This window comes from Oncorhynchus mykiss, chromosome 4, assembly GCF_013265735.2.
Source record: "Oncorhynchus mykiss isolate Arlee chromosome 4, USDA_OmykA_1.1, whole genome shotgun sequence".
Classification (NCBI taxonomy): Eukaryota; Metazoa; Chordata; class Actinopteri; order Salmoniformes; family Salmonidae; genus Oncorhynchus; species Oncorhynchus mykiss.
The window spans coordinates 8,570,853-8,591,313 of NC_048568.1; the positions used below are offsets into that span (position 1 = coordinate 8,570,853).

Consider the following 20,461-nt stretch of genomic DNA (forward strand, 5'->3'; position numbering starts at 1 on the left):
CCATCATGCTGGAAAAGGCATTGTTCTTCACTAAACTGTTCCTGGATGGTTGGGAGAAGTTGCTCTCGGAGGATGTGTTGGTACCATTCTTTATTCATGGCTGTGTTCTTAGGCAAAATTGTGAGTGAGCCCCCTCCCTTGGCTGAGAAGCAACCCCACACATGAATGGTCTCAGGATGCTTTACTTTTGGCACGACACAGGACTGATGGTAGCGCTCACCTTGTCTTCTCCGGACAAGCTCTTTTCCGGATGACCCAAAGGGGATTCATCAGAGAATGTCTTTACCCCATTCCTCAGCAGTCCAATCCATGTACTTTTTGGAGAAAATCAGTCTGTCCCTGATGTTTTTCCTGGAGAGAAGGGTCTTCTTTTCTGCCCTTCTTGACACCAGGCCATCCTCAAAGTCTTCGCCTCACTGTGTGTGTGCAGATGCACTCACACCTGCCTGCTGCCATTCCTGAGCAAGCTCTGTACTGGTGGTGCCCCGATCCTGCAGCTGAATCAACTTTAGGAGACGGTCCTGGCGCTTGCTGGGCTTTCTTGGGTGCCCTGAAGCCGCCTTCACAACAATTGAACTGCTCTCCTTGAAGTTCTTGATGATCTGATAAATGGTTGATTTGGGTGCAATCTTACTGGCAGCAATATCCTTGCCTGTGAAGCCCTTTTTGTGCAAAGCAATGATGGCATGTGTTTCCTTGCAGGTAACCATGGTTGACAGAGGAAGAACAATGATTCCAAGCACTACCCTCCTTTTGAAGCTTCCAGTCTGTAATTCGAACTCAATCAACATGACAGAGTGATCTCCAGCCTTGTCCTCATCAACACTCACACCTGTGTTAACGAGAGAATCCCTAACATGTCAGCTGGTCCATTTGTGGCAGGGCTGAAATGCAGTGGAAATGTTTTTTGGGGATTCAGTTCATTTGCATGGCAAATTCATCTGATCACTCTTCATAACATTCTGGAGTATATGCAAATTGCCATCATACAAACTGAGGCAGCAGACTTTGTGAAAATTAATGTGTGTCATTCTCAAGTTTTGACCATGACTGTAGACACGTACAGGTATGTACTGTATATAATGGCTGTGGTTATCACGTCATGGAGATCACATAAACCCACCAACTTCCTTACCTGCAGTATTTGGGTTGGGCTGGTTTATATTGCGTGGCTAATAAACTTTTTCTTCTTGCAGTATTAACAATGTGAGGAGCTAGACTATTAGCATGAGTGTACTTAGTGACATAAGGGTAGTATAGTAACTTAGTTTTCAGCGAAAGGTGTTAGGCCGGTTGTGGTTTCACTAGAACGTTTGAAGTAGAATATTATAATGTACTGACAACCCAGTGGTCCATACCTATAAATAAGGGAGTGAGAGAGGCCAGTTGGAGTGCAGTGAGCTAGCCGTGTGCTGACTCTGCGCAGCTCTACTATAGAGTAGCTCTTTCAGCACACATTCCCCTGCCACATTTGCTTCCCATTCGCCTCAAGACATTTTGGTTCCTGTTTTGGAGCGAACACAGAGGAAGAGGCCAAAGTCTGTAAATACTTTTGTCAGCCCATGTATTTTATATATCCTCTTTTACAGAGGAATATGACAGTAAATTTTTTTCATGCAGCACTGTGCATCCAAGACAATTTAACTCTTTGGGTACAATAATGTTTATCCAATCCAATCATCCATTCCTACTCATGCAACTGATAGCCCAAATGGCACCCTATTTCACTAAAATAATGGAAAACTTGTTTTTGGAACACTTCACATGTGCTATTTTGAATTAATGAATCCTCTCTCCAACCCAGGTGTCGTCCCAGGATGTGAAGAAGGAGAACCCGCTGCAGTTCAAGTTCCGCGCCAAGTTCTTCCCCGAGGACGTTTCTGAGGAGCTGATCCAGGACATCACCCAGAAGTTGTTTTTCCTGCAGGTAACACACACGTGCACATGCGCGCACACACGCACACGCACACACCTACACATGTAGTTTTTTTTGTGTGTCCAGGTGAAGGAGGGCATCCTTAGCGACGAGGTCTACTGCCCCCCAGAGACCGCCGTGCTGCTGGCCTCCTACTCCGTCCAGGCCAAGTTCGGAGACTTCACCCGGGACCTCCACCGGCCCGGCTACCTCACCTCAGACCGCCTGCTGCCCCAGCGGTAAGCGCCGGTCCACTACCAGTCCCTATGGGCCCTGGTCAAAAGTAGTGCACTACATAGGGAATATGGTGCCATGTAGGAAACAACCAAGAGCTTTTTTCTAATAGCTACACTAGCATGAAGCACTCTACCTTCTTCATATGCAGCAATGTATTGGGGCCATGCATTCTAAGTGGTATGCTAGTATAGACATTGGAACTTAGCCAGGAGTCCAGACATCAGACAATAGCTTACAGTATTGCTGTGATTGACAGGAACAGGATCATGTTTTGTGTTCGGATAGACCAGAAGAAATCCATGCCGTGACAAATCCAATATTGATCATAACATGAATACTCTTTCTTCATTGTACCTGCTCTCTGTTTGCCCCTTCTATTCCTCCTCTATTGTTCTTCCTTTCTGCCCTCCCTCACTCTCTCCCTCTCCCAGTGTTCTGGAGCAGCACAAGTTGTCCAGGGAGCAGTGGGAGGAGAGGATCCAGGTGTGGCACGAGGAACACCGTGGAATGCTCAAGTGAGTTCCTCTCTGTGTTGGTTTGTTTTAGTCTGTATGTTGGTGTCCCTGTCATAATAAAACAGGTTCATCTGATCTGCTCTACCTCAGATAGCAATCATTTTAGTTTTTATTTATATTAATTTATTCATTTATGAAGATGATCAGATTAGTTGATCAGGTCTTATCTTCCTGGGTTCATTCATACACAAACATACGATACATGATGCAATACAATAATACAACACACCACACACAGTACCTTACACAAGGACACAATGATAAAACAATATCAAATCCCTAATCCTAAACCATTCCTTTATTTCTCCATGTCTGATCCTGCAGAGAGGATGCCATGCTGGAGTACCTGAAGATCGCCCAGGACCTGGAGATGTACGGCGTCAACTACTTTGACATCAAAAACAAGAAGGGAACCGAGCTGTGGCTGGGTGTGGACGCCCTTGGACTCAACATCTACGAGAAGGAAGACAAGTAAGAAATAGCCTTCAGGGTTGTGTTCAGTAGGTCACACTGTAGTGCAAATAACAATTTTAAATTAGTGTTTCTTATTGGACAAGTCCAGATAGTCCCTCCCTGTTTGTCTGTTTCAAAACATTTTCTCCCTACTGGACACCAGCCAGGTTTCCTCACTGAACTGGCCACTACTGCAGTGTTTCTCAATCCTGGTCCTGGGGACCCAAAGGGCATTTTAGTTTTTTCCTAAGCACTAACACACTTATTAAAATAAGCAAAGGTTTGATGATGAGTTGATTACTTGAATCAAGTGTGTTAGTGCTGGGGCAAAAACTAAAATGCATCCCTTTGGGTGTCCAGTATGAGGATTGAGACGGCACTAGAGGGTCAAGTCACGCAAAACTGTGTTCAAATAGAATTTGATTGTTGCTGCCTGGGGTGCCACTGACACTTATCCATGACCTTCCATTGAGCCAGGCAAGCTCAATCAAACACAGCTAAAGTATTTGAAACATTTGAAATACTATTTGAGCCCAGGTTTAAAGTCATGTAGTCTATCTACCCATTCTTGTTCTGGTTGACAACGATACCGGGTTGTTTTTCGGCCTTGGCTACAGTTCTGTTTCAGACATTGTAGCTTCATTCCATTGTAGCTTCATTCCAGGTTAACCCACGTCTTTAGTTACCAACGAAGAGTGTTCTTACCACAACGTTTTTCCTTTCAACTGTCTCTCCTTTTGATGAGCTTGTACTGGTCCATCGTACCCAAGGTTGTTATGCCAGTCTGCGCTCCAACAAATACTTTGCTAAATCTCAAAATTAAGATACAGATTTGATCAGATCACGCGATACAAGCGGTAACTGCATAATTATTGGGTAAATACTTGTTCCCGGTCAGTTAAATTACTGGGTTAAAAATAGATTATGACGTAATATAAGTGTTCCCTATATAGTCGATAGCCCTGCAGTCACTGACCCTCTGGCAGCAACACTGGCTGAGTTTTATTTTATTGATTTTTTTATTTCACCTTTATTTAACCAGGTAGGCTAGTTGAGAACAAGTTCTCATTTACAACTGCAACCTGGCCAAGATAAAGCATAGCACAGTGTGAACAGACAGCAACACAGAGTTACACATGGAGTAAACTATAAACAAGTCAATAACACAGTAGAAAAAAATATATATTTAAAAAAAAAGTCTATATACATTGTGTGCAAAAGGCATGAGGAGGTAGGCAAATAATTACAATTTAGCAGATTAACACTGGAGTGATAAATGATCAGATGGTCATGTGCAGGTAGAGATACTGGTGTGCAAAGAGCAGAAAAGTAAATAAATAAAAACAGTTTGGGGATGAGGTAGGTAAATTGGGTGGGCTATTTACCGATGGACTATGTACAGCTGCAGAGATCGGTTAGCTGCTCAGTTAGCAGATGTTTAAAGTTGGTGAGGGAGATAAAAGTCTCCAACTTGAACTATTTTTGCTATTCGTTCCAGGCAGCAGAGAACTGGAAGGAAAGGCGGCCAAATGAGGTGTTGGCTTTAGGGATGATCAGTGAGATACACCTGCTGGAGCGTGTGCTACGGGTGGGTGTTGCCATCATGACCAGTGAACTGAGATAAGGCGGAGCTTTACCTAGCATGGACTTGTAGATGACCTGGAGCCAGTGGGTCTGGCGATGAATATGTAGCGAGGGCCAGCCAACTAGAGCATACAGGTCGCAGTGGTGGGTGGTATAAGGTGCTTTAGTAACAAAGCGGATGGCACTGTGATAAACTGCATCCAGTTTGTTGAGTAGAGTATTGGAAGCCATTTTGTAGAAATCAGTTTTATTAGGGTAAGTTTGGCGGCGTGAGTGAAGGAGGCTTTGTTGTGAAATAGAAAGCCGATTCTAGATTTGATTTTGGATTGGAGATGTTTGATATGAGTCTGGAAGGAGAGTTTACAGTCTAGCCAGGCACCTAGGTACTTAGATGTCCACATATTCTAGGTCGGAACCATCCAGGGTGGTGATGCTAGTCGGGCGTGCGGGTGCAGGCAGCGAACGGTTGAAAAGCATGCATTTGGTTTTACTAGCGTTTAAGAGCAGTTGGAGGCCACGGAAGGAGTGTTGTATGGCATTGAAGCTCGTTTGGAGGTTAGATGGCACAGTGTCCAAGGAAGGGCCAGAAGTATACAGAATGGTGTCGTCTGCGTAGAGGTGGATCAGGGAATTGCCCGCAGCAAGAGCAACATCATTGATATATACAGAGAAAAGAGTCGGCCCGAGAATTTACACCCGTGACCGGCTCAGAAACCAGATTGCACAGCGGAGAAGGTACGGTGGGATTCGAGATGGTCAGTGATCTGTTTGTTGACTTGGTTTTCGAAGACCTTAGATAGGCAGGGCAGGATGGATATAGGTCTGTAACAGTTTGGTCCAGGGTGTCTCCCCCTTTGAAGAGGGGGATGACCGCGGCAGCTTTCCAGTCCTTGGGGATCTCAGACAATATGAAAGAGAGGTTGAACAGGCTGGTAATAGGGGTTGCGACAATGGCGGCGGATAGTTTCAGAAATAGAGGGTCCAGATTGTCAAGCCCAGCTGATTTGTACAGGTCCAGGTTTTGCAGCTCTTTCAGAACATCTGCTATCTGGATTTGGGTAAAGGAGAAGCTGGGGAGGTTTGGGGGAGTAGCTGCGGGGGGGTGGGGGGGTGGAGCTGTTGGCCGAGGTTGGAGCTGTTGGCCGAGGTTGGAGTAGCCAGGAGGAAGGCATGGCCAGCCGTTGAGAAATGCTTGTTGAAGTTTTCGATTATCATGGATTTATCGGTGGTGACCGTGTTACCTAGCCTCAGTGCAGTGGGCAGCTGGGAGGAGGTGCTCTTGTTCTCCATGGACTTTATTGTGACATCAGACCCGGGTTCAAATAGTTGTTTCCTTTCAAGATGGGCTGGGTTTGCAGTTGAAACTTTTGGGACTACTCCATTGGCTCCATCGGGCCAGACAAACTCAATTAAGCACAGCAAAATAGATAATGAAATACTCTTTGAACCAATGTCTGACAGACGTGCCAAAGTAGTGTTTTGAGTGCAGTGCACTAACCTGTTGCTGGGTTGTGTTGTTGACAACGGTCGTTGCTCCCTTAGAGCTCCATGCACTGTTTGAACTCTCCATGCCAAAAGTCTATTCAAAGCAGTGTGAATACGGCTCCTTGGGCGGTTAATGAGAAAATGTATCGACTCAGCAGCCCCCAGAGGACTCTGTCTGGCCAACATTTGGTAGTGCTTTAACTAACTTGAGTGTGTCTTTTGGGATTTCCCGCAGTCTTACTCTCTACCCATATTATTGTGGTTTGTGTCCAAATGCTTAGCTCTGAATCCACACAAAGCACAAATGGATAGAATGGATTTAAAGTTAATCTAACACTCTTATTTTAGTGTGTAGTCTGATACATGTAAATCTGGTGAATCAAGTAGAAAATGGGACGAAAGAGAGAAACAAACAGAGGGCTATGTGTCTGTTGTAAGGCTCCGAGTGTCCTTGAATATGTGGGTGTGTTTGTGTTTGTGCACTCGGGCTCGGCAACAGAAATGCCTCTCTGCTGCAGTGCACTCTGCTGTAACCATGGTGACACCTACTGGTTTTTCAAGCTGTGCGGGACTTAAGAATGCCAGGCTGACCTAGAGTACATGCCCCTCAATGAAGGCGGCAGGCTACAGACAATACATAGCACTACTACTGCCAAGGCCTCTGAGACACAGAGTGCATAGTGTAGACTCCTTGGACCCTGCTGAGACGCATACACTAGCACACCATTGCTCCTTTTTATGTCAGATATGGCCATCATGCCAATGTTTTACTCCTTAGGCCATTTGTCAAGCAAACGCACACACCCTCATTCGGTATAAGACATATAGCTAGCTTTCAGGACAGGGTTCCATTTTGACCCTACACTAGAAAGGAGGGCGTTTGATGTGTATGTTGTCCTATATTGTCACTGATTGCTGAATAAATCCATCCAAATACATGTTGACATTTCTATGAGATTCTACATAACCCAGCACACACCATGTACAGTTGCAGTCGGAAGTTTACATACACCTTAGCCAAATACATTTAAATTCCTGACATGGTGTGGTCACAATTCCTGACATTTTATCCTAGTAAAAATTCCCTGTCTTTAGTCAGTTAGGATTACCACTTCATTTTAAGAATGTGAAATGTCAGAATAATAGTGATTTATTTCAGATTTGATTTCTTTCATCACATTCCCAGTGGGTCAGAAGATTACATACACTCAATTAGTATTTGGTAGCATTGTCTTTAAATTGTTTAACTTGGGCCAAACATTTTGGGTAGCCTTCCACAAGCTTCCCAGAATTAGTTGGGTGAATTTTGGCCCATTCCTCCTGACAGAGCTGGTGTAACTGAGTCAGGTTTGTCTGCTTCCTCGCTCACACACCTTTTCAGTTCTGCCCACAAACGTTCTATAGGATTGAGGTCAGGGCTTTGTGATGGCCACTCCAATACCTTGACTTTGTTGTCCTTAAGCCATTTTGCCACAACTTTGTAAGTATGCTCGGGGTCAATGTCCATTTGGAAGACCCATTTACGACCAAGCTTTAACTTCCTGACGTCTTGAGATGTTGCTTCAATATATCCACATTTTCTTTCCTGATCTATTTTGTGAAGTGCACCAGTCCTTCCTGCAGCAAAGCACCCCCACAACATGATGCTGCCACCCTGTGCTTCACGGTTGGGATGGTGTTCTTTGGCTTGCAAGACTCCCCCTTTTTCCTCCAAACATAACGATGGTCATTATGGCCAAACAGTTCTATTTTTGTTCCATCAGACCAGAGGACATTTCTCCAAAAAGTACGATCTTTGTCCCCATGTGCAGTTGCAAACTGTAGTCTGGCTTTTTTTTATGGCGGTTTTGGAGCAGTGGCTTCTTCCTTGCTGAGTGGCCTTTCAGGTTATGTCGATGTAGGACTCGTTTTTCTGTGGATATAGATACTTTTGTAGCTGTTTCCTCCAGCATCTTCACAAGGTCCTTTGCTGTTGTTCTGGGATTGATTTGCACTTTTTGCACCAAAGTACGTTCATCTCTAGGAGACAAAACGCGTCTCCTTCCTGAGCTGTATGACGGCTGCATGGTCCCACAGTGTTTATACTTGCCACTATTGTTTGTACAGATGAACGTCGTACCTTCAGGCGTTTGGAAATTGCTCCCATGGATGAACCAGACTTGTGGAGGTCTACAATTTTTTTTCTGAGATCTTGGCTGATTTCTTTTGATTTTCCCATGATGTCAAGCAAAGAGGCACTGAGTTTGAAGGTATGCTTTGAAATACGTCCACAGGTCTCCATTTGACTCAAATTATGTCAATCAGCCATTCAGAAGCTTCTAAAGTCATGACATAATTTTCTGGAATTTTCCAAGCTGATTAAAGGCACAGTCAACTTAGTGTAAACTTCTGACCCACTGGAATTGTGATACAGTGAATTATGAAATTATCTGTATCAACAATTTTTGGAATAATTACTTGTGTCATGCACAAAGTAGATGTCCTAACCGACTTGCCAAAACAATAGTTTGTTAACAAATGTGTGGATTGGTTGAAAAACTAGTTTGAATGACTCCAACCTTAGTGTATGTAAACTTCCAACTTCACCTGTAAGTAAAATATCTAGAATGGGCTTAGAGCCTTTGACCGGTAAAATCATAATTTTTCTATGAAACACACCTCTGGATAAGTCATTGGGAGATGTTACCTTATACAGCACCTAACCCTTCGTTTGGAGATGACTCTAAATAAGAGTTCTTTACATTCCTTTGTAGATTTCTCATGTGTATGTCAGCACGGGTCTGTAATTGATTGAAATACCAATTCAGGCAGCAGCAGGCTTTCCAGTGTGTAAGACGGTTCAGACAACATCCTCTGTGGTCCCAGGTCTGTGTGGGCATTTTATATTTATCAGACGCTATTATCCAGAGTGACTTACAGTAAGTAGTGAGGGTATACATTTTCATACTGGTCCCCCGTGGGAATCGAACCCACAATTCTGGCATTGCAAGCACCATTCTCTACCAACTCAGCCACACGGGTCCAAGTAAAGAACCAGCCAATGTTTCTTTCTCCGGCACACAATGGACGAGCCCCGCCCGAAATTCCTCGCACCTAGCCCTATTGATACAGAGGCCAACATGTACAATGCAGTAGTACACACAGTCCTGCCTCAGACATTTACATGGAATGAATCCTATCCTATTTGAACTTGTTTCCTACAACAGATCCCATGCTGTGTCCCAAATGGCAATATTTTCCCTATATATTGCATAGCCTATAAGGAATATGGTGCCATTTGAGACGGCCCCAGTGTTTCCACTAACATTAAAATCATTTGGCTTCGGTTGGTTTCAATTAAAATATTTGGCTACCAATATCCTGGATTTTGAGATATAATCGGTAATACATCTACAGAAAATTAACTGTAATGTCCACTATTAAGCCATGTAAAAACATGTACAATACTAACACTGGTTTGCCTCATTTCTCCCATCAGACTGACCCCAAAGATTGGCTTCCCCTGGAGTGAGATCAGAAACATCGCCTTCAACGACAAGAAGTTCATCATCAAGCCCATTGACAAGAAGGCCCCGGTGAGTTAGGCCTAAACGCTATAGATTCACACAAATAAGGCCATGCCAGGCTAAGTCCAACTGTACCGGGCTAGCCTGGTTACGCATCCAGTATAGTTTCTGGAACGCTGCTGGAAAGGACGATGTGAAAAGAACATTACAGTTTGGGTCAGCCCTAAAGTGTGAATCAAGCATCGGACACAGGTCTCCATGGCGCAGGATCACAATAACACTGTTTTGATGATCGATACTATTCACCAAATCACACACCACATTTAACATCACAATGAAAACAATCTGAAAGCATTAGCAAACCGCTGCAGCAGATGTCACGATGGACCAATATAAAACCCAGTTATCCTGGTCCCAGGTCTATTTGTGCTGTTTCGCCAACTTCTATGGTCGGTGTTATGAAAAACAAACGACCATAGCAGTTGGCTATACAGGATAACTGGGTCATGGAGCCCTGTGTCCAATGCTACAGGGAGATGCTACAGGTACAGGGAGATGTTTTACTTTGTATTTACTGTAGGTAAAGTTAGTGTGTGTGTGTGTGTGTGTGTGTGTTGACTACCTCACCTCCCATGTTCCCAGCTCTGCCTGCTTGCATCCTCTCACCTCTCCTGCTCTGTCTCCTTGGGGCTATCCTCAATCCCAATCCCATCTCCCATTGTCAACAGAACCCTGGCTCCAGCCCCTGCTTGCACACATAGGGAGAAACACAGACACACAAAAGTCGGCAAGGACACACGTGCGCACACACATGCACAAAGACCCTGAGTGCTCTTCTAATGTTCATCAAGCCTCTACGCTCAACCGACCTCATCTCTTCTGCTCAAGCCAGTATTTGTGTGTGTGAGCATGCATGTGTATGTGGTCAGGCTAACTGGTTGGTAAGCGCATATGGGCAGTGTCTCCTTAAACTGAAAGGTTAAGTCATTCCTACTGCTTCCTTCAGCTGCCATTTCCACTTTCCATCCATAGCAAATGGTCGCTGTCATGCAGAGTGTAAGACTAGCGCAGAAGACATGCTGTCTGCAAAACTGTTTTGTCTGACCTGAGTTGTTCTTTGCTCCACCCTCCTCCTCTTTTTCCCCACATCGCCCTATTTCACACCTCTCTCTCTCTGACAAATCTTCCCACCACCTTTTTATTTCTGCCTCCCCCTTTCTGTCTCATGGTCTCTCTCGCCCACTCTCAATCTCTCATCCTCCCTCTCTCTCTTTCGCTCTCCTTCTCTCAGGACTTTGTGTTCTATGCCCCTCGCCTGCGCATCAACAAGCGCATCCTGCAGCTGTGCATGGGCAACCACGAGCTGTACATGCGCCGCCGCAAGCCCGACACCATCGAGGTGCAGCAGATGAAGGCCCAGGCCCGCGAGGACAAACACCAGAAACAGTTGGAGAGGTGTGTGTTTGAGTTTAGAATAGGGATGGTCAACACCCCTGGAGAACAACTGAATGTGCATGCTTTTGCTCCATCCCTACCCAAACACCTGATCAGATTCAGAACATCACTCACAAAAGAGATCTATTGTATCAAATTTTATTGGTCACATACGCAAGGTTAGCAGATGTTATTATAAGAGTTGTCCGGAGTAGCAAATATATGCCGTTATTCATATCCTAGAATTAATCTCTTGCTTCAAAGCTTAGCATGCTCTTCAATACAGCAAGACATGCTCAGCACCTTTTGTAGGCCTCACAGGTACTTGAAGTACAGCAGTGCTAGGTCACTAGCGTAAGTAGATGAAACCCAGCGTAGCGCTGATGATTCAATAGCATGACCTCATTCTGTGAGTGAAGCAACGTTGAGACAAGGTTATGGGAGCTGGCTAGTGTTATCTGGACAGTATCGCCTCTGCACAGCTGTTCCCAACAACATGATGTAACAGCCATTCATGACGCTGTACATGGCCGAGGTCTGTCACATACGAATCGCCTGTAGGACTTTCCCTACACTGCCAACCCCACACAATGCAAGGGAAAGGGGGATTATGTATTGGAGAGTGTTCATTGTGTTTTTGGTCTAGATTGTTATCCAGTACAATGTAATGTACATGTGTACACTAGAGGTATACAGGCTGCATTGTATAATGAATGTGAACCACCTTATTTAAAATCACAGTACAAACTACAAAGGGTATGTGTAGAATGACAGTTTGTCTGCTACACTGTGCCCCCAAAATGTGTTTGCTTGCTTTTGTGTGTGGGCGTGCGTGCGTGCGTGTGCATGTGATTGTGTGTACGAAGTGTGTGTGTGTGTGTGTGTGTGTGTGTGTCTACTCAATGTGCTTAAAATCAGTGTGTGCCCTCACACACTCAAGAGGGGACAGTTTAATAGTTTATTAGCCAGCACACGTCATCCCTTTGTGTCTCACACTGGGCCTCCCTTATCTGTAGGGCCCAGCTGGAGAACGAGAAGAAGAAGAGGGAGACCATCGAGAAAGAGAAGGAGCAGATGGAGAGAGAGAAGCAGGAGCTGATGATGAGGCTCTACCAGTTTGAGGAGAAGACCAAGAAGGCAGAGAAAGGTAGGACTGGGGAAAATAGGGTCTGACTGGGAGGACACTAGGGTCACCCAGAGCACATTGAATGTGGAGAGGTGGGTATGAGAGAGAGAGACCGGGGGAGGGAGTGTGTGTACCTGTAGAAGTTGTGTGTGTGTGTGTGTTGGTGTGCATTGATACTTTGTGCGTGCATAATTTTTATGCTGCATAAAAAAGAGAGCTTAAAATAGTAAAGATTTTTGAGAAAATTGCTCTCAGTTGACGACAATTTGCATTTCAACAGTTTTTACTACTGTGGTTGTTTCAATTCAGAGGTAATAAACTGGTGGCCTTGTGCTTTTTGTGACTTTGTCACTGTGGACCTTAGATAGCCCGGCGGTACCGTTTTTACAGGGTTAGATATCAGCAATCGAGCTGATAAGGCATTTCTCATCGACCTTTGTTTGTAACCCTCTATTCAGTGTTCATCGCCATTGTCTTTACCATATAGTGCGGTCTCTCGGATTTACGTGGCACACAGGATTAGTATTTCCATGAATATAGCTGTGGAAAGGTTTTTACAAATATACCATGGAAGTAGAGCAGCCGTGTAACTACAGTAAGTGCCGGATGGTTTGATAGTAGTGCGTTTTGCAATCGTACGTTTGTAGTCTTCCATGCTTTGTTTTGAAGGCCTGCTTCAGAGGTCGGTCCTTTTGTCCTTTTTTGCAGGCTGTTTTTTTTAACAGCAGTTTGCAGTACTGGACATGTGGTGTAATGTGGAGGTTTCTGCAGGGCAGAGTTTTCACCTGGTCATTAGTCTATCACCCTCAAATTCAAATCTGGACAACTGCTTTTTTTCCTCATTCACCCCTCTAATCAGGAACTGTGTTAGACCTGGGACACCAAGTGGGTGCAATTCATGATCACGTAGAACAGAAACAGCAGTACTTAGGCCCTCGTAGGGTAAGATTTAAAAAACCCTGGTCTGTCGGTTAGTAATCCAGGGAGCTGTTTACAATTCCCTCTGTGTAATGCTAGAGAGTTAGGAAACTCATGTTTGCTACACGTGGTTGTAGTGTTTGTCTTGTTCTGCATGTTTCTCAGTGTAGCCATGTAGTGCGCATCTGTGTGCCTCACACTGTATGTATATTTGGTTATAAATATCTCTGTCTCAGAGGTGTATCTGTCTATTCCTGTCGGTGTCACTTAGAGGCTCTCTTTGTCTGACCTGCATGAGTAGCATATGTGTTTGGGTGCTTTCCAGGTCTTCTTTATTGCCCCAGATAGCGTAACACGTTGCAGGAATATAAAATCTCACAACGTGTGTGTGTGTGTGTGTGTGTGTGTGTGTGTGTGTGTGTGTGTGTGTGTGTGTGTGTGTGTGTGTGTATCTCACCTCTCTGTCTCTCCAGACCTTCAGGAGCAGATGCAACGTGCCATGCAGCTGGAGGTGGAGAGGAGGATGGCGGAGGACGAGGCAGCCCGCCTGGAGGCTGAGCGTCAGGCCGCCCTGCTGGCCAAGGAGGAGCTGGCCCGCCACGCCCAGGACCAGATGCACAACCAGGAGCAGCTGGTGAGAACCACCAAACAAACATGTTACGAACATGTCACAACCCCCTTATAACCTTGCTAAGCTGTCCTTTAACACTACCATGTCACAGCCAATTGAAACCCAACTATAACCCTACTATACTGTACATGCTGAAATGGACTTATGTATCTATATGTGACTGGCCAGAGTTTGAACTCGGGTCTTCTCCTGCACGTCGCAAGCCTGTTAGCCCACTGAGCTAAAGCCTAGGCACCGTCTCTTTAACATATACAACTCTGAACTACACCTCACTGCAGCGAACTGTGTAGAGCTGAAATAACCTCTGTTCACTACTGAAGAGGGAACAAAACCAGACTGCTCCTCAAGACACCGTAATAATGTCCTTCACCACCGTATACCTGGACCGCCTACCATAATGCCAGACAGTGCCCACCCTGCTCTGCACCAGACCACCCACAGGGTCACTATAACAGGCCTGACAGTAAACCTGTAGACCAGTGTGCTCTCACTAGGCTATTGACAGTGGAACACTGAGTCTGTTTTCATAGGGGCAAGTTGGACAACATGGAAAACGCTGCACACTGCTGCTCATGCACCCAGGTGACAACGTTTCCACCCTCAGGTCTTCATCAGGCAACAGCCACTCTGAATGAACCCCATAACAGAGCCCTTTGTCATGATAAACAGATATGCACCAGATAAATACACGATGAGTAACGATAACTTGGCTATATACACGGGGTGCCAGTGCTGAGTCGATGTGTGGGGGTACGAGGTAGTTGAGGTAGATTTGTGCATATAGGTAGGGATAAAGGGACTAGGCAACAGGCTGGATAATAAACAGTAATGTAGACTACAGTGTTTGATTTAAATGTTGTATTTATTTAATAATAAGTATTTATAAAGCCCTTTTTACATCAGCAGATGTCACCAAGTGCATATACAGAAACCCGGCCTAAACCTCCAAAGAGCAAACAATGAATATGTAGAAGCACATATTTATTTGCTCTAATAGGGCTTTCCTCAAACATGTAATGCATCGTCATGACCCCTATAGACCCTACTAGTATGAACAATGCAACATTATCATCTGTTTTTCTCAACCTCCTCAGCTTTCATTAGGTACACTGGAAGCTCCAATGACTAAGCACCAGTCTAGCTTAGCAACCTGTTGAGTGTTTTCAATGGAAGCTGTGTTGGGCCTTTTTCAACCAGCCACCAATTTTACAGCTGAGCACACTTCAGAGGTTTTTTATGGTCAAACATCCACACTGTGTGTGTCGTGCTTCGTGCTGGGCTTTGTGTGTGTGCAGTATTTACAACCCTAGACTTCACACACACACACTGCAAACAATAGATGGTTACTCAGAACCCTTGCTTGTTTGGCTCTGGTGAAAACCAGTCAGTCACAGACATAGTTTTGGTGAATTGCAGACAGAGGCCGTCTGGAGTAGGATGAAGTTGCCCCTAGACGCTGATCTTGGATCAGTACAATTTCCCCCACTAATGGTTAAAGGGCAATTCCGCCACTTTTCAACTGCATATTCATCATCTGCGGCACCAGACCAGTGTCTACATATGTGAAAACAGCACGTTTCTATGATTTGACGTTAAAAAGATAAGGTACAAAAAAATGCTTCTGTGACATCACAGATTAGGATTAAAAGTTTAAAAAAAGTGATTTTCAAAATCAATGAGTTTCTAGCCCAGGGGAGGGTGTTTTCTTGCTCCCCATGTCATCGTGGAACTCGGTGTTTGAAAATGACTGTTTTTAAAAGGAGTTGAGTGGAAGCTGATCCTAGATCTGTGCAAAGGGGGAACTTCATCCTGGAGCGATGCCCCCCTCAACTCCTTGGAGGCTATTCAGACAGAGCTGTCCTGTGACCACCCTGCTCTGTCCAACTCACATCAAGATCCATGTAGAGAATGGAGATCCAAGATTACAGACAGTGTCACACTCTAATAAATGACTAATAAAATTAATGTCATACTTTTATGGATGTCAAGCTCTACCCCAGGTCCTGAAGTGCTGAACCCTACACTGAGCACTGTACTCTAATGTATGTAATATACATTGCCACCGTTGCACTTCACAATGGAGTGTGATGTTCTGTTTTCTCTTTTCAAAACTCGTTGAATGGCTATTTTTACCCTGTAGGCACCTTCTCACCATGGGTGAGAAATTACACAGGAAACGAGAATTACCTGCCTCCAACCAAATTCATTTGAATCTAAATTTAAGTTTCGGTTTTGTATTTCTTGGTCCTGTGCAGTTGTAAATCAAACAATACACATGTAAACACCAAACCTTTTTCATTTTCAACTTATTTGAGAAGAAATTCTGAATCGTGTAAGGGTGCCAATATATTTCACCGTAACTGTAGGTCTCTCCACTCTGGTGCACCCAATGTGTACTGCTTTGACACAAATGACTGATCATTGGTTGAAAACAATGTAATAATAAGAAGATTGTGGGAGCTGTACTGTTAGATTTTCGTGCAGCTTTTGATATTATTGACCATAACCTGTTGTTGAAAACTTATGCGTTGAGAACTTGTGGTTTCTCAACCTCTGACATTTTGTGGATTCAGAGCTATCTATCTAATATAACTCAGAGGGTTTTCTTTAATGGAAGCTTCTCTACTGTCAAACATGTAAAGTGTGGTGTACCACAGGGCAGCTAGGCCCTCTACTAGGCCCTCTACTCTTTTCTGTTTTTACCAATGACCTACCACTGGCATTAAACAAAGCATGCGTGTCCATGTATGCTGATGATTCAGCCATATACACGTCAGCAAGCAGTTGTTTTTACTTTTTTTTTAGTTACAGTATGTTTTGGAATGGGTGGCCAGTAATAAACCGGACCTGAATGTCTCTAAAAGTAAGAACACTGTATTTCGGACAAATCATTCCGTAAGTTCTAGACCTCAGCTGAATCTACTAATGAATGGTGTGGCTGTTGAATAAAGCAAGTTCTCGCAGTTCCTAAGAGTTGAGGAAAGACTGACCGCTTCACTTCTTGTTTTTATTAGAAACATTGTGTTGGAAATTCCAAATTGTTCGCATAGTCAACTTACACACAGCACTACCACACACACTTATGCCACTAGGGGTCTTTTCACAGTCCCCAAGTCCAGAACAAATTCAAGGAAACGTACAGTATTAAACAGAGCCATGAGTTCATGGAACTCCCTTCCATCTTATATAGTGCAAGTGAACAGCAAACCTGGTTTAAAAATAATAATAATAATAATAATAAAGCAACACCACAACGCCTCTCTCCCATGTGACCCACTTGTGTGTATGTACTGACGTATGTGTAACTGATAATGCACACACACTACATGTTAATGTTTTAACATGTATATACATTTCAGTCTTTTGTCTGCAGTGTCTTTTTCCTTGTCTGTCCCTAGTAAGACTATCTGTCGCCATTGGAGTCGCCCAATGAGGGTCCTAGTAAATCGCATCAAACGATGGTGGCCACACTGAAATCATTATACCTCATCACCAGATTATTAGCCCCAGCACATGTTGAGACAGACTGGCCTATTCGCACCACAGTACTCACAGTTTCTCTTTTCTCTCTTCTGGATTGGGACTTATACATTCCCCACACAGTGTCCATCCATCTCTGTCCTAATATTCACCTTTTACTCCAAATGTCTAGCCCTTACTAAAACTTGTAGTCTTCCTCCGCACTCCCCTACACCCCTCTTTCTCTCCAACCCCTCCCACAGACCTGTAGTCCTTTGTCTACTGTACCCTGACTGTCTGTGGCCTGTAGCCCTCCTCCTCCGTCGTCCTCCTTCTCTCTCCCAGATGTTTAAGTCCTCTCCTCTCTCCCTCCTCTCCTCTCTTCTGTTCTCTCCATCAGGCCGCGGAGCTGGCCGAGCACACGGCTAAGATCGCCCTGCTGGAGGAGGCCAAGAGACGCAAGGAGGAAGAGGCCGACACATGGCAGCACAGGGTGAGTCGCCCACACACACACACGTGAACAAACGCATGCACACCTATGTATGCACACACAAGCACGCACAATTGGATGTGCAAACACACACACACACAGTCACTTAATATTGAAGGTTGCATTGTAATATGGGGCATCCTAGGGTGTTCTGTATTAATAACTTCTGTGACCACCATCCCCCTCCCTTCCTGCAGGCTCAGGAGGCCCAGGACGACCTGCTGAAGACCAAGGAGGAGCTGCACATGGTGATGACGGCTCCCCCTCCGCCGCCCCCTCCCCCCATGTTTGTGGAGGTGCCCATGTTTGTGGACAACCACGAGGTGATGACTATGGCGGAGGAGCAGAACGACCACGACAGTGAAGAGAACAACAGCACTTACAGCGCCGACCTGCAGAACGAGGGCTTCAACGACCACCGCTTGGAGGAGGAGCGTCTCACTGAGGCCGAGAAGAACGAGCGCGTGCAGAAACAGCTTATGGTAAGAGAGAGGAGTTCGCAAAGAGCTGTGTGAGTTTGCAGATTTCGGTTGATGGGTTGAGTGATCGATTTGATTCATTCATCAAATCATTGTCTTGAGTTTTGTATTACTAGTAGCACATCAACCTATATGTATCTGCTGTCCTAGGCCCACCCTATTCCCAGGGTGAGCTTCCCCCTCTAACTCTGAGTACAGCTTGAGTTAAATTGTTGTCCTCTTGTTGACTTAAACTATTCCTTGGTTTGTTCCTCCCTTGTTTACTTCTTTTTGACTTATTCCTCCTTGTAGGCCCTGAGCTCGGAGCTGGCCCAGGCGCGTGACGACACTAAGCATACCCAGAACGACCTGCTCCACACAGAGAATGTGCGCGCCGGCCGGGACAAGTACAAGACCCTGCGGCAGATCCGATCAGGCAACACCAAGCAGAGAATCGACGAGTTTGAGGCCTTATAAGAGGGCCCTTTTCCCTAGGCCACGAGGGCCTCACAGCCACATACCCTTTCTGAATAGTGTCTGAACTAATCCCTCCACTGCTTCACGCACACACACACACAGACACAAAGACAGACACACATGCACGTGAGTGCACAAACATTTGACATTTTAGTCATTTAGCAGACGTCCTTATCCAGAGCGACTTACATTAGTGAATTCATCACACCTACAAGAGCTGTATAAAGAGTGAGTGACACACATCTGCATCGCCACTTTTACTACAGTAGTTACTCCTTAGCTCCCTAACTTCTTTAATAAACTGTCAGGCAGGGGGGGCTTTTCAAAGTCTTGTAAGAGAACTTACTAGTGCCAAATCTTCTTTCCTTTTAGCATAACAAATCTTCTTTTGTGTTTTGATTGTATGTAATTTGATGCGATCAAATCAATCACCATTGTTTTTAACCAAAGGTGTGATGATGAGTAGTGGGACTAAACCCTCGCTTTTGATGTTTCTTAAATGCTGTGGAATGTTGAAAAAGGGCGATATGGGGGGGAAAATACAGTATAATGAAACTTTTCCTCTTACTCTCAGAAAAGTGTACTATGTTCTGTTTTTCCATTATATTTTGAACACTTCATTTATGTTTAATATTGTTATACAGTAGCTTGAAAATCATGAATAGTTTAATATTTATACGGTATATGGATCATTTAATCTTGGTTTGTATATGTTTGCTATTCTAATGATCATGAGAACATTTTCTATGTATCAAAGGTTCTATATCGACCAACATAATTGTTTCATAAGGTTTTCTTTTAGATCATTAAATTAAAGAGATTTATTTGTATATTATAACTTTTTTTTCTTAAATGGCTGCATTGGACCTTTTTTTTAAATCTCTATCAAATTATTTCTGGGTATCAATTGACTGTTTTAAATTAATATGGTCAAAAATAGCTTCAAAGATCAATTTCTCAAGCAACAATTTTGCTAGGACTGTCTGGGAGTGGTCTGAGTGGAGACCGAAAACCAGCTTTTGGTTTGGAACTCTTTCTTATTGGTCTATTAACTAATTTACTGCATGGTGATGTCACCATGGAAAGGCCAAAGCTCCATCCCATCAAAATAGGCTGAAATTTCAGATGGTCTTTTCAAACTGCTTTCACACTAAAAGGGTATTATCATTTTCGCAGTATTATTCCAACCTCTGTGGAAATATATATTTAAAACACAGGGAAATCACTTGACTGCACTGGGCCTTTAATTAAATATTCTGTTGCATGTCATCAAATCAGGATAAGGAGATCCTATAGGACCTTTAGATTTTTTGCCATGCAGTTCACGGTAGCTAGCAGAATTTCTGAGGCATAGATGCATATTCTCCAGGAGCACTGTGCTTATACAAAAATATTTACATGTATCCTTTTTCCCTTTGTTCCCAATCACGTCACTCTTAAGTGAGGATGACATGTTTTTAGTCAGTATGTTATGACATCACCCATAACTGGTTGAAACAATGTCATTCCAACCAGAAACTAGTTGAAATTAAGTTATGACATTTCAACCAGTTCAGCACATGCTGGTGGTTGTAACCCCACTAGAGGCTTCAGTCCCATCTCGCCATTGACTCTCCTTTCTCTGGATGTGTACTAGACTAGTTTTTACTGACCATGTAACCGATGACGATGCACAGTGCTGCCGCAGTCCTTTATTTAAACTGGATTTTATAACGAGGTGTTCAACATATTGGCAATAAAGATTATGATTTCACTTTCTGATTTTTGTCCTGT

The 20,461-nt window shown here is 44.2% G+C and overlaps 1 protein-coding gene across 2 annotated transcripts in view; it reads left to right on the plus strand.

Moving 5' to 3' along the window:
* The window catches only part of LOC110522029 (ezrin), a 61,919-nt gene extending 41,478 nt beyond the window's left edge, over positions 1-20,441 (plus strand). For both annotated transcript variants that reach the window (XM_021600092.2, XM_021600091.2), the window contains exons 5-15: positions 1,805-1,927; positions 2,003-2,154; positions 2,584-2,667; positions 2,992-3,138; positions 9,668-9,764; positions 10,987-11,150; positions 12,146-12,276; positions 13,647-13,807; positions 17,664-17,756; positions 17,951-18,235; positions 18,524-20,441. In XM_021600092.2, coding sequence (XP_021455767.1) covers positions 1,805-1,927; positions 2,003-2,154; positions 2,584-2,667; positions 2,992-3,138; positions 9,668-9,764; positions 10,987-11,150; positions 12,146-12,276; positions 13,647-13,807; positions 17,664-17,756; positions 17,951-18,235; positions 18,524-18,688 — 1,602 coding nt within the window. In that variant the 3' untranslated portion in view covers positions 18,689-20,441. The remainder of the gene's footprint in view (positions 1-1,804; positions 1,928-2,002; positions 2,155-2,583; positions 2,668-2,991; positions 3,139-9,667; positions 9,765-10,986; positions 11,151-12,145; positions 12,277-13,646; positions 13,808-17,663; positions 17,757-17,950; positions 18,236-18,523) is intronic.
* Positions 20,442-20,461: the final 20 nt, after the last annotated feature.